The sequence below is a fragment of the Cryptotermes secundus genome, unplaced genomic scaffold (assembly GCF_002891405.2).
Source record: "Cryptotermes secundus unplaced genomic scaffold, Csec_1.0 scaffold931, whole genome shotgun sequence".
NCBI classification, from domain to species: Eukaryota; Metazoa; Arthropoda; class Insecta; order Blattodea; family Kalotermitidae; genus Cryptotermes; species Cryptotermes secundus.
In genome coordinates this window covers 995,207-1,009,916 of record NW_019732382.1, presented here as the reverse complement: position 1 = coordinate 1,009,916, position 14,710 = coordinate 995,207, and the positions used below count along the sequence as shown (strand labels likewise).

Here is a 14,710-nt window from a genome sequence, read left to right as displayed (position 1 = left end):
TCCTGTAATCATGTAAATAAATCAGTAATCATATGACTCTTACTGACTTCAATTTATGTGAAAGTACATTTATAATCAGCTTAATAAGTAAAATTTTCAATGCAATTGAGGAATCTAAAAATTATGTCATACCACTCCAATAAATTTACCATAACTGTCTTTGTGGCATTCTGCTTAGGCAGAAGAAAAAAACCTCTAACTGAATTAACAAATAATGTAACTTTTGCCTATTCCTCTTACAGCTCATTGCCCAGCAGAAGGCCAACAGGTTGTATCACAAGTATTCTCATACAGTTCAGAACTACCACAGTGCCAATCTGTCAAAAAGAACATCAATAATTTGATTACTGTGTAGCACTGTAAAAACCTGCATTATATGCTTCAGTATGAAGAACTGCCTGATGCCTTTATTCCAGTAACTAACACAGATTGTAATTATGTGAGTCTGGCAGACTGACTGACTTTGAACTAGATGCCAAGAGAACTGCAATAAACTGCCAAACTTCAAACATGTATTCTTGGGTATTTTAGGGACCACAATTCTGCAAGGAATATTAGTGGAAATTGATGTACCCTCTCTAGCAGAATTTATAAAATTGAAAAGTAAGAAACATATGAGATCTTCAGAGATATTTCCGATCTAAAACACATAAAATAATATTAAAGCCTTATCCAAACAATATGCTTAAAAACATTCCTTCCCTGCATCCAAATGAAGATATTTATTAAGGACAAAGAGTATGAACACAACACAATTTAGAGTTTTGAATATTCTTCTCTTGACAGTCTTTGGAAACCAAGATAGGTCAGCCAGCACATCAGTGTGCATGGCTGTACTTTAACTCCTATGGAAAGGACTGAAAACTGTTCTACTTATCCCTGTAGTCAGACCAGCTCTAGGTTCGACCCCACTGGAACCAATGAATACCAGACCACATTCTTCCACCTTAAGGCAGCCAAAGTGTGAAGCAATGCCTAAGAATGTAGAATACTGCACTACCACATTATTCTAAGTCCTTATGAGCCATAGCAATCCAATCAGTGATGTAACTGGCTGTGGGTTGGACAACCAATTCAATTTGCAGGAGATGGCCAACCAACATCCTGTTCCTTACATGGGCATGCAGTGGCTAGAATTTGCAGTTGACCACTCACTTTCAACTAACACTGAGGTTATGAACACATGGAACTTTACATTCATGGCCCCACATGCCTTCATGCTTAAGGTACACATATATTAGTCTTTACCTTTTAGTCTAAATTCCATTATAATATACAAATTATAACCTTAGAGATACAACTCTCTTTGTGGGAAACTGTATTAACTCTCCTGTTTCATTCTACTTCTAACCATTTCATCCTTACCACTAATTAAGTCTTAAATAATTACCTGCATGATCTTATCAATTGACATGAAGCCCTAAAAGGCATATGAAGAGTCTAAGCTTAGCATTCCTACACTGGTCCAACAGCAACAAATGTTGGGAGTTTCAGTGCAGTGAATCATATACAGCAAACCCTTGCTAATCTGGTTACAGTTGATCTTGATGTCATATATTCCAGATCAAAATATGAAAATTCTGTTCACAGTTGAGTATATACTTTAAAAGATATATGGGATTTAGGATCAAGAAGGATTAGAGCAAGAGAACTTTCAGATCTTGTTGAGGGTAGCTGAAGAGACTGAAACCATGCAAGAAAATATCCAAGACTGGCTTGAGCTGGATGAAGGAGACCCTGGATTTCAGCTTCTTGCTTTTTATAGTTTTTAAATAAAGGTTCTACAGTGATATTTTTGTATTTATTTTCATCAGCACTACCTATATTATTAAACTTTCCATTTATCTCCTTTCTTGACGTTTTAGGATTAACTTTTGCTTCAATAATCCAGATGACCTCTCCTCCCAATTAATCTGAAGCAGAGATGGTTTACTGCTTGTACTTAACCTACAAGGCCTTAATAATTATGTGACAGAATAATCAGTGACTGCCATCAAAGGCTGTACTGCCTTCAGGATGCAAATGATAACCCATATTTCTATTTTTGAAATGACTGTCATTCAAACAATCAGTCTCAGAAATAAGCAAGCCATTTTTTATTGTAACAGCCTGGCCAATCAATGCAGCCAACTGGACTGACGAATATAATGGATAGAATGCTAAACTCACATGGTAGTCTCTGCACTTGTAAGAATATTCCTTGCTTTTACTTAGGGTTACATTATGAGTGCAGGTAAAGGTATTTAAAGGGTAACTTTGTGGTAGATGCAGAGCTATGACAAAGTAGCATCCTTGTCTGCATCTTGGGGTTCACCAACCATGTCTTTGCAGACTGGCTTTTGGCATTGTGCACTTTGTGAAGCAGTTTTGCTTAGCTTAACTTTGGATACCAAAGTTAACTAGCACAGGAAATGCCTGAAAGGAAAGTGAGTGCTATAGAAAGGTATTTAGCTTCAAGGTAGGAAAAGTGTCAGTCACAGAGGACAAACGTGTAAATATGGCAAACAGTTGATGCTGTGGTGAGCTAGTGCTTTGCCTAACATTACATCTCTGGTATGGACACTATTACTGAAGGGGCAAAACTATGTGTTCTTTATACTGCTGGTGTGGTTAATTCTTGAACCTGTACTGTCATGAGCAGTACACCCTAGCAACATCTATTCTTAAGATTCACTCACTGACATCTTTAATTATGTCCAGTCTCACAGCCATTTGCTCTTGGCCACCACACTTAAACTCTGAGGAAAGGTCTCTTTAATAAGTTAGCCAAGCATCCCTTATCCCATATCAAGACCACTGATGAAGGATCAAAGAGGAGTCAAGGATGGCTATATGACTGGTGAATTGGAGTGAAGTGTAAGAATGGTTATACACTTCATCTGTTAACTCACTTGTATTTCAGAACATCCACAGCTACTGACATGTGCCGTGGCTGCTCTGGACAAGAGTACAGGTTTCGATCATCTTCAGGAAGAAGATCCACATCATGGAAAATAAAACAATCATAGTTGTATAACTTCAGTGCTTCAACAAACCCCACATTCATGAGCATGGCTCTGTTGAATGGGCCATCACCTGCAACAATAAAATATGGAGCATTCTGTAAAACCTTTCCTGAATTTTATTTCAATAAAAACTGCACCAGAATTACTCTAGCAGATATTTTAATGTATATTTGAACATACAGAACAGGTTTTCAGACTTCTTACATTCTCTGTAAAAAGAGTGAACATATTATGTTTGTCCACATATAAGCTGCACCATCAAAATTACATGGTCTGGGAATGAATATTTTATGCACACAACTACTTTTGATTTTCAATGTTACTTCATGCTTCTCTTATTATAGAAAGTTGCATGTAAATTGCAATGAACACTTGCCTCATCACTAGTAAACAGTTAAACACATTCATTTCTTCATCACTGCCAGTTTTTCTAGATGACACTTTAAAAAAGAAAATTACACATACAATGAAGTACCTAATTGCACAGAGATATTAGGTTTTTGGACTTTATCCATCATCCTGGTTTTTTAAGATAACTAAGAAAAACACAACGTTTCAGAAACGATCTGTTTCCGTCCTCGGGTGAGGGAAAAACATTTATTCTGTTGGGTCCCTTAGAAAGAGCTAGCCTCAATCACATCGGTTGTCCAGTGACTGAGGCTAGCTCTTTCTAAGGGACCCAACAGAATAGTGTTTTTCCCTCACCTGAGGATGGAAACACATCCAGATTCCGAAACGTTGTGTTTTTCTTAGTTATCTTAAAAAAACCAGGACGATGGTTAAAGTCCAAAAACCTAATATCTCTGTGTGTTATACACCATCGTCAGAATCCTATAGTAACTACAAGTACCTTATTGGTTCTAGGTATTTATGCAGCGAAATCAATAATCACTCACCTTCCCCCTTTAAAACATAATGAAAGTTTAACCATTTTCAGTTCAACACTATCACTGTCGCTTGCATTACTGCTACCAGTCTCATTTTCACTACTGCTCTCTTCTCTACAATCCTGTCATTCATATCCTCCTCACTACCATTCAAGATAATTGACAGGCAGTACTTTCTGAAGCCAATGACAATGATATTCTTCCCCAGGCACACTGAATCCACTGACAAAGATGGCCCACATCGGGCTTCTTGGCTTTCCCAGGAGGGTGTGAGTAAGAAGTTTCCAGAGAAATTCCATTCAGAATACAGATTTATGGTGTGGTCCTTAAAAAGGATTCATAACCACATCAAATGATCTGAAGCTAGGAGGTCATATCCCCCCCGACTACTAGGTCAAAGTTCAAGGATGCAATAATTATCATTATCTCAGATTTTAAGATGCCCTTTGAAAGCATCAAACACTAACACCAGGCTTCCTAATCCAGTCAATCTATCAGTTCTTTTGTCATCCAGCCCTTTGCATGGATTCACATAAAAATCCCCATGGACAAGTTTTCTTTTGACATACTTTTTCTTTTCAGTATCACGTATTGGCAATTTTGGGCTGTCAGCTGTACAATTTAACACTGCAGTTATGTGCAGTTTTTCGTTTCCCACTGTCAATAGTACTGACCAACACCTTTCTCTGTAATTGTGGTGTTACTTGGCACATTTTCGAAAACTGGCATTTCATCAGAATTCCTAATTCTTCCAAGCAAGTAGTTGTGCCTCTTAGGCAGAGCAATAACATAGAAGTCATAGGAAGTGTGCTGTTCAGCAGTGTCTGCCAGCAATCTTTGTGCTAATGTTGTTTTTCATCAAAATACCAGGCTGCTTTATTGCTTTATTGCATACAGCACTGGCACTGGCTGATATATTCTTTGAACTTTTGGCAATGTATACTCTAACAAATGGCAATTTCTAATACCTTTAACTGATAGACATATGATCATTTCTTATTTCTTGCAAAAATGAAAGCATGTGTCCATCAACTTCTGGTTGTCTGCTATGTTTAGGGCCTCTAAAAGCTTTGCATGCAAGAACTGCTATTGACATTTTATCTTTCATACACAATCACAAGTGCAAATTTGGTTTGTCAGCTCAAAACTTCACAGCAGCTTCTCCGTTCCTGGTTGCTTCCACATACTGAAGAACAGCTATTTTAAATAAGCACTGTAAGCACACTGCAATACTTCAGTTTTTACACCTTTTGCTTCAATATGGTCACCCATGTCCATTCACAGTACACTAACAGTGTCAGATGTACTAATGAATCTTTCATTTACAAACTTGCTAAAAATATATTATTAGTACTACCACAATGTTAGTGAGAAATGGATTTAACTAATAAAATAAATATTCATACAAATCTAATTCACATCTATGTATCATTTACTGAAGCTCAAGCATCATTACTTGCTTATAACAATGAATTGTGTACCTTTATTGGACCTAGAAAATCCAATAACATTCCTTTTCTATAAGAGCCACTTACAAGCTCTGCAGTCTGACTTCTAAAAGTGTCATTTTTTTGGGGGGGGGGGAAACTTAAGCCTTTTGGGCATATATGGCATAAACAAGAAGCCATGTTTGCTCATGCATGTTCTATCACTGAAACTAACGAACTGATTTTGACATCTGAAATTGAGAATGTAGACTAAAAGTTGTCAGACTGTATTTAAAACAAATGCAAGTCAAGGACAAAGGAATATACAAAATCTCAAAGTGTCCATTTGAAAAATATGCATTCTCTGACTTGGGGTACAGCTTTCCACTTCTTTCTGATAAAAGGGTGAAGAGAGGAGACAGGATAGGCCCAATGTTTCACATTATCAATAACCTCTGAACATAAGCAACAATTTTCGTGATAAGAATCATGAAGACACTCTTCACTGGTGCCTTTGTTTTTAAATCCATTATGCACAAAATTCCAAGATGGCATAATGCAAAACTTTCAGCAGCACAACCAAAGATTATAAGGTTCTGTAATACACATATGGAACATAATTAAAAAAAAAACTTTAGATTCTGTTTGTGTCATTACAAAACAAATAAAATTATCTACAGGATGCATCAGAAAGAATGGCTGGATTTCAAGCGACCTTTACACCGCGATGGGGGGAGGCGTAGAGTGGGGGGCCGACAGTTGGGTCAGCAGGAGAATGCAGTTTCAGTTGGTAACATGGAGTGGTCGGGTGCACAGCATGTGTTCGTCGTAGAGACGTTTTTGAAAAACAGAGAGTCTGTGATCGCCACTCAACGAGCCTTCCGCACTCATTTCGAGCTCAGACGTCGAAATAGGATCCCTACACAGAACACAATTTTGCGGTGGGCGGCTTCATTTCATGCCACAAGTTCAACCTTAAAGAAGAAATCACCTGGATGGCCAGGGAGCGCTCATATGCCTGCAAATGTGGAGGCAGTAAGGCAGTCAGTTGTCCAGTCACCTCAACAATCAGCTCGCAAACATGCTGCTGCTCTGAGATTATCCGACGCTATGGTAAGACACATTTTGCATTTAGACCTTAAATTTCATCCCTACACAATGGCAACTGTGCAAGAACTTCATGCAGGAGACTGGGAGAATTGTGTTAACAGTTGCCAGCATATTCTTGCGAGCGTGCCCCTTACCGTCATTCTGTTGACCAGTGATGAAGCCCATTTTCACCTATCCGGCTGTGTAGATAAACAGAATTTCCGGTATTGGGCAGGAACCATCCTAAAGAACTGCTTGAGGGACCTCTTCACAATGAGAGAATAACTGTTTGGTGTGCTGTAGCAGAATTTGGTGTTTGGAGGCCTTACTTTTTTGAGAAGGATGGCTGTGCAGTAACCTGAACGAGCTTGCTGTTGATGCTGAGGACATTCGGTGTCAACAAGATGCTCATACTGGATCTCCTGAGAGGGCTCTATCCGGGGCACATCATCTAGCATCATGGTGACATTCCTTGGCCCGCACGTTCACCCAACCTTGCGTCCTGCAATTTCTTCCTTTGGGGCCATTTGAAGGTGGAAGTTTATAAACACTGACCACATACACTGGACGAGCTGAAGACAGCGATCGAGAAGAAATCGCGGCGATTCCACCAGATATGACCTTGAGAGTGAAGAATAACTTCAGAAAACGCCTCAACGTCTGTATCAGAAGCCAAGGATGTCATATGGATGATATTGTATTCCACAAATAAACTGCATGTATTGGCAAATCTGATGGTAACAATAAAATTTGGATTTGATGAAGCCTTACCAATTTTATTGCCCTGTGAAATCCATCCCTTCTTTCTGACGCACCCTGTATTACCCAATACATTTGCTTTCTGTTTTAAAGATGATAATGCACAAATCGATTACAGTAATATGCTGGCATATGGAATAAGATGCTCCACCTACCCATGGTGCAAGGTTATCAAGCCAGGTCAACATAAGCATCCCATCTAGTTCAGGGAGGATGTTAAGTTCCAAAATATATGTTTGGTTAGCTTTATTTGAAAGTGTGGTACAAATTTGAGTCTCCAATGTGTAATCTCTGAAGCTGAACTTATGTTAAACTCATTTTTCAAAGAATGTAATTGTAATAGCTACAAATTCTGTATGAAACCATAACATTTAATCATGACCACATTAACTTATAAAGACTTGTAACATTTGTTCTTCCATAAACTATGACACGAAGTTGGTCCCAGTCCATGCTGCCTGTAGCATAACTGACACAGCAAAAAGAGAATTCTTTAAGATGCTGCATGGTCTACATTCCCTAAACCATGGAGAAAGGGACAGGAAAGAGAGAGAAAGACAGGGAGGTTCTTTGACATTCCATTTTCAAAACTGAGTCAAATTCGTTCTATTTATTTACTTATTTATTTATAGTTTACAGTTCATTTAACAAAGCACTCACCCCATCTAGTGCCATGGTCATGAATGGTGCAGCTGTACCTCCACTTACTCATATGTCTCCATGGTGTGGTGCTTAATTAAGCCCATGAAAAACTTTATCTTTTTAAATAAGCTGTCAATAGCCTCGACTTTCTTCACTGAGAGTCAAACTGATGGATACTCATACTTCCCAACAGGAAAATCCTTAAATTAATTAAAGCTGCATAAAAGATACTTGCCTGCCTGTTCTACTACAAATATCCCATAATCCAGCTGTTGACGTTGAAGAAAGGGATGCAAGTTTAAAAGAAGTGTGCTAAGATGTTCACGTCGGTCACGGTATGGCACTATTATAGCTACTCTGTCTCGTGGTTGACACTCCTGTGGCCGATAATGTCCTCCTGGTTCCAACATAGGAAACCTTTTCTCCAACTCCTCAAGCGATGGAGAATCTTTTACTACTTTGATTGGACCATCTGAAATATGCCACATTTGGATTACTTTAACTTAAGTTCAGAGTACAGTGGGGTAATTTATAGTCATTCTTAATTATACTCATTATCCAAAACATGAACAAGTTTAAGTTTCAACTGTAGTCAGCATTTACAAATGAAAGATAAAATTCACATACACAAGATCAGCGCACATGACTAAATTTCTGATGAATGCTACATGAATGATTTTGTATAGCCCCAAGTTCAAAATATCTTCCTACAGGAGCAGGGTTTCAGTGTTTCAGCCTGCATGGAAGATGGTGAATAAATTCTTGCCTGAGATAGAAGCACCCATACAACAAAAAACAAACACATAAAAAACTATGGACAATACAAAAATGTGCCAAATACTGACATCAAACCAATAATAAGCTATGTGTTATCAAGTCCTTATACATCTCATTGCTCTCTAAACGTAACAACAATTTGTAAGCTAACAACACACTATTCTATGCCCCAAACATTTGAGAAGAGTTAGAAAAATCTGATGGCAATCTACTATCTGAAACTAAACCCTTTCATTCCTGGTAGTACCGTTTTGACCTTCAGCTAAATCTGCACCTGTTTCCTAATGCAACACTGACATTACTGACTTAATGACTTTTGGTGACAACTTACAACATAAAATGTAAATGATTCTTGGCTTTTACACAAAAGCTGAAACCATGTTCTGAAAAGGGGCAGCGAATGTGTGCTCTGTGTATACAGTCTGACATAGCAACAGGAAACAATTACTTATCAATCCCTTTCACTTCTGTGCAACAAACCAGATTAACACAAACTATAAAGAATTTTAGGGCTCTGGATGGAGAATACAATGGTTAAGTCTTGACATGCTTTTCTTCTTTTAAAAGATATGTGAGTTGTTCACTAAATGATGGAATAACGCAGAGAGGAATAAAATTAATCTTTTCTTTCTTCAGTTTATAATTTTCATAAACTTCCTTGTTTCACATTTTTAAGGCTTATTTAAAAAGTGTTTAAAAAGTAATACCCCATCTCCTTTGTCATATAAAAGTGTTGCCAACTTCCTTTCTAAGAAGAAAGAAAAAGACAATGATGTATGCTATTCAAAGTTCTGGTAGTAAAAACATTGTGCATACAAAAAATCTTAATATAAACTTGAGTGTATATCAGTAATATGGAGAATGATAAAAGAAAATATGGCAAGGAAATTCACTATGTATAATACTTACTCAGATTTGGAGGGATGGGTGGACAGAGGGATTTCCCTGTAAAAGGGACAGTCAAACTGGGTGATGTTGTTAGGTTAACTGATGACAACGAAATGTTGGATAGAAGGCTAGAGGCATTCCCAACTGCATTCTCATGTGTTGGAAGGAAAGATGAGTTCTTAGCTTCACCAGAAACATTCTCAACTGGAGAGAGAGTTTTCTCCACTGAAACATGCATGCTTCCATTAAATGATGAGTTGTGAGCTGGAAACGAGAGACCACGTGAATGGGAGATCCGATCCCAGTGACTATGGCTTCTGGAATGTGTGAAATTCACTGTGAAGAGAGGTTCAATTTGTCGTGCTTGAAAGATTGTAGTAATAAGATATTGCAACACGATTAGAGCAGCCAGCACTGTCACCACCTTGCAGAGGTGGGAATGTAGACGGAGGCATGACTGGCGTGCAACATGCTGGATAGTCCTCCATGCAGACAGGCATCGGCAACGCATGGCACAGCTGCATTACTGCACTGCAACATACATACACTATAATTTAATAACCTGTACTTATAGATAATATGAAGTTGACATAAGCAAAATCTGTAACCATCGACAATAGCCAAAATCTCAATTGCAGACAATGTTTTCCTGCTTCTGACAGATACCAAACACCCTGCATATGAATGGCAGCTTTGTATCTGGAAGTACTAGGTTTCAAATTCAGACAGTCCCAGTTGTCATTGTTAGGATCTGTTACTGTTCCTATAATCTTCCAAAGCAACTTCCATAAAAGTACTTTACTGGGCATCATCTGACTTCAACACTTCCCCTCCCCCTTCTCAACCCACAGCACCATTACCATTCTTTCAGACTGCAGTGTCCAACCACCATGAAAGACTTCAATGCTAAAATTCCCAATAAAACAGTGAAATGTGATGGAAACAAAAAATGTAAATGAGAAAATGGAAACTGACAATAAAATATGGATTATGGACATGATTCGGTATTTGGACAAAATTCTTTAAACTAGATCATTACTGCACATATTATTCGGGTTCCTTCATGGCTGTTCCTGCCGTCTTGAAGCCATGTTGTTCTTGATGACCCACATTATGTAATGTCATAGAATGATTTCAACAGCCAATACTAAATACAAATTTATGTAACCTGTCAGAAACATGATACATAAAAGGCTATTCTTTATGGTTAAATTAAGATTTATGTAAAATTTTCCCCACATTTTCATTTATTCTAACTCTGTATCTTTATAACCATACCTTGAACATAAGGTTTATAGAAATAGAAATATTAGCAGCAATAAATAATGAATCTTTTTTCATTTCATGCATTCTGTTGTGTTGTAAATAATGAATCAGTACATATTATGGAGGCAGTGTTTGGTTTCAACATATGAAAAACCACGAGAACAATGTAAGGCCATAGAGATCAAACCCAAGAGCTTCTACATAGAAATGTATAAAGCAGAACACAATATAACATAAAAACCAATATCAAACCACTACCACTCCCACAACTTTCCTATTTGTGTGCTGAAATGAAAACATACACTATTTAAACTCCTGTCACATCTGAGTTAGCCACTACTGATACTTGAAAGAACTTGCTGAATAGGTCCATCTAACAGGCAGTGTGTTGATACAGGTCACCCTCACAACAAAACCAACATTTTAATAAACCTATCATCATAACAGTGGTTATGAGGAGTTCTATTTTCTGGGATACAATGCCATACAGTATGCTGAAAGTCAATGTCAGCCTCCGTTTTCAGGGTTAAAGTGTAGGCCAAGCAAAGCCAAAACATCAGTCGACTTCAATGGACTACATGGCATTACATCACAGAAGACAGAAACCTTCATTTCTTTTAGCAATTGAAAAAAAAAAATACACGTTCAATTAAAGAACACTATTTGTGAGAACACAACTATCTTCTGGGATGTGACGCCTTGTAGTCTGGTAGAAGTTTACCGACGTTTCGGATCAATGTAATGCCTCTATCATTGGGGTAAAACAGATGGCTTGCATGCTCGGATTATTCTTCAACCCTGAAGATGAAGGCAGTACAATCCTTCGAAACATTTCTACCAGACCACATTGCAACACATCCCATAGAATACAAGTCTTCATAGTCACCGCCATGAGAACCTCAAACCCAACATATTTGCGAGCCTTAAGTTCCTTTCACATTGTTGCTGTTATGATAAAATGATTTTTAAATTTAAATGGCAGAGAGGAAATTAATAACAAATTAATTATAACAGTTCAATTCATTCTACTCTGCAGTTTACAGCCATGTACTGCTTCTATCGCTCGAACACTGCGACTGTGGATTTGAATCCCATTCGAGGCATAGATGTATATCTGCGCTTTTCCGTGTTTGCGTTGTCCTGTGTAAGCACAGAAGCCTTCATAACGTTCCAGTTCCTCATCCAAGGAACCAACCAAACGTATATATACAAAACTGCGACTCTCGGAAACGGGGAGGCATCAGATCCTATTGGTTTGTAATGCTAGACAATATTTTATTACTTATTTATCCATCTATTTATTTAATTATTTATTTGTGGTTTATTTTAAGACGTCAGATTCTTTAAAATCGAAATATGGGTTGTTTATGAACAATAAGGGATAAAATTACAATCATATACTACGTAATCAATTTCCAAAACTGTGCTCCAACGAACTATCATTTCCTTTACCAAATGATACGATTTGGATCACGTGATAAAATTATACAACTGGCCCGAAAGCATGTAACAGATTAATATGGCCGACGCAAAGTAAAAACACTGAATCTGTCACTCTTGTTACGTAATGGCTATGGAAAACCAACGAAACTCAACACAGTGTTACATCATGAGCCACAAGTGTTACAAAATATTACAGCGGGATTGGTCTTTGTATGTTCACTTCCCTTAGTGAAGTAAAACATTAAATCAAAATATGTAACTCCATAATTACGTACGTACGTGGCCGAACTTCCGGATATGACAGGCGGGAAAAGGCAAACTAATTGGCCTCAGTAAAGACCAGTGCACTTTATTGGTGTCAGTATCATGCTCAGTGACCAGCTCTTGGTGACGGAGCAATCAAGAAAAAATACTGGAATTCTAACAATTCGTTGTAACCGTGGAAACTCACTGATAGAATTCCAATCCTGCATTTCGTTCCGCTGTCTAAGAAATGTTATCCGTTGACCAGCAACAAACGCTGAAATATGCTCCATGGTCCGGCTTTTCTTCGTCAAAGAAAAATGTAATACATCCTTACAATTCCCCCTCCTATACAAATGAGAACACCAACTCATGTTTGTGCAGGGCAGGACGACAGCAATCGGACCAAAGTCAACATGTACATAAACGAAATCTTAAAAAAAAAAAAAATTATCTCAGAAAATTTATCTTATAATTATTCCTGACTACATTTCTGGCAGTTTGGTCATGCTGGAAACCCCAATGTTACTATTTTTTTTCTAAAAATTACGTTTCCAGAACATGAACTGCAGACGTAAGAACTGTAATCAATATTTCAACGAGAATCGGATAAATTCCAAGCTAAATCAGAACTGATTTGAGCGTCTCTCCACACCAATACACTTCCTGTTACACACCGTCACAGAACGAGACACTCTTGTAAGTGAATCTCGCAATCGACTCCTTCGTCACAGCACGATACACAGAAATAAACTGAATGAGTATCAACCGCGACGTGTCTTCTTTCAAAGTTGGGCCATTTTAGCTGTGCACATTACAGAGTCCAGCTACCATTATAATGTCCTACTTTTCCCACGTTACTGTACGGTAAACTCCAGTGCTATGCTCCAATGGAATCACCTCAGTTACACAACAGACCAGAAGTTCCAAGCCAACACTGGTCTACTGCCAAATGAATACTGACGTGCATTACTTATGATAGTTAAGTGCTTGATTCTATTCACTGGCCAACTGCAATGAAAATATATGAATGGGAGAAAGGGCGGTTGTAAAATGACAGTAAAAGGGGAGGAGTATGTTGCATGTACATTATCAGTGCAACAGAGCAGATTGGCTGGAAGATATGTTGTTACATTCATACTGCAGTCTGCTGAAGACAGAACTACTGTGGGACAGACTTCATGAAATATCACGTCAAAGGGAAATACAGTCCTAACATAACTGAATAATCTATTGATACATATAACTTGCAATTTTTAACAGACACACTGTCGAGACTTCATTTTAACAGTACAGACATTTCAAATCCCTTCATTAATTCTGAGTTATACTTATTAATAAACTATAAGCGTGCCATATAAAACGTTTGGGAGGGCGCGTCATCTGAATACTGATGTAAACTATTATTACGTCACCACTAGAAAGTTACTAGACGGTATTTTCAATACGATGGTAACCAAAATGGTTGTACAGGCTATCTCGTTGAACATACAGTGCTTTTCTTCCACCAAGTTACCTACTTCAGGTACGGCGTATCCTCGAACCTAACAAACAGGACTTCAAGTATATGATCAACCGCTAGCCTAACGACAGCTTATTTTGCGAGATGGCAAGTAATTCAAGACAGGCATATGTACGAACGGACTTCGACTCTACTTTTCTCATCTTAGTTTTAAATGGGGTTAATATGTTGACAGTATCTTTCCAATGGATATCCTCGACGGCTAATTGGTAACATTAGCGATTTAAATTCTGATACTGCATTCTTACAGTGTTTTCACACGGAGACCTAACTTTCCAATCACAACGGTTGCTGAAGTGATAAAAGTAAATAATAGGCTGCTGCTACTACTACTACCACCACCACCACCACCACCACTACCTCCGCCGCCGCCAGCGCTACCAATTTCACAATAATGAAGTAAAAGTAAGAGTAAGTAAAGCTATCCCTGTAACAGGCCGTGGAGGCCCATAGGGTTGAGAGATGTTGAGGTTCCCACATTTTCTAGACAATCGGCTCACAGATGGCGGAAAGGTTGTCAGACGCGCCGGCCGTCCTTTAACCCCAAGAACATTCCAAGAATATTCCTGGTACTCATTTCTGTTAGAAGCTCAGTCGACCCCAGGGCCATAGTGCGGCTGGAAGGATTAGGTAAATAAAAAAAATCCTATGACCTCATCTGGATTCGATCCCGCGACCTTCCGGCTTGTAGCATAGTGCCTCAACCAACTACGCTACCGAGTGCACCCACAATAATGAAGTTTAAAATTAAAATGTAAACGT

The 14,710-nt window shown here is 38.3% G+C and overlaps 1 protein-coding gene across 5 annotated transcripts in view; it reads right to left on the bottom strand.

Moving 5' to 3' along the window:
• The window catches only part of LOC111867651 (beta-1,4-N-acetylgalactosaminyltransferase bre-4), a 51,678-nt gene that overhangs the window by 3,253 nt on the left and 33,715 nt on the right, over positions 1 to 14,710 (bottom strand). For 4 of the 5 annotated variants that reach the window (XM_023857670.2, XM_033752750.1, XM_033752749.1 and 1 more), the window contains exons 2-4: positions 9,496 to 10,005; positions 8,045 to 8,281; positions 2,892 to 3,075 (exon numbers count right to left, since the gene is read on the bottom strand). In XM_023857670.2, the coding sequence (XP_023713438.1) occupies positions 2,892 to 3,075; positions 8,045 to 8,281; positions 9,496 to 9,985 (911 nt within the window). In that variant the 5' untranslated portion in view covers positions 9,986 to 10,005. Of the gene's footprint in view, positions 1 to 2,891; positions 3,076 to 8,044; positions 8,282 to 9,495; positions 10,006 to 12,458; positions 12,481 to 14,710 lie in introns of those variants that run through there. The other variant, XM_033752752.1, reaches the window with a different exon arrangement.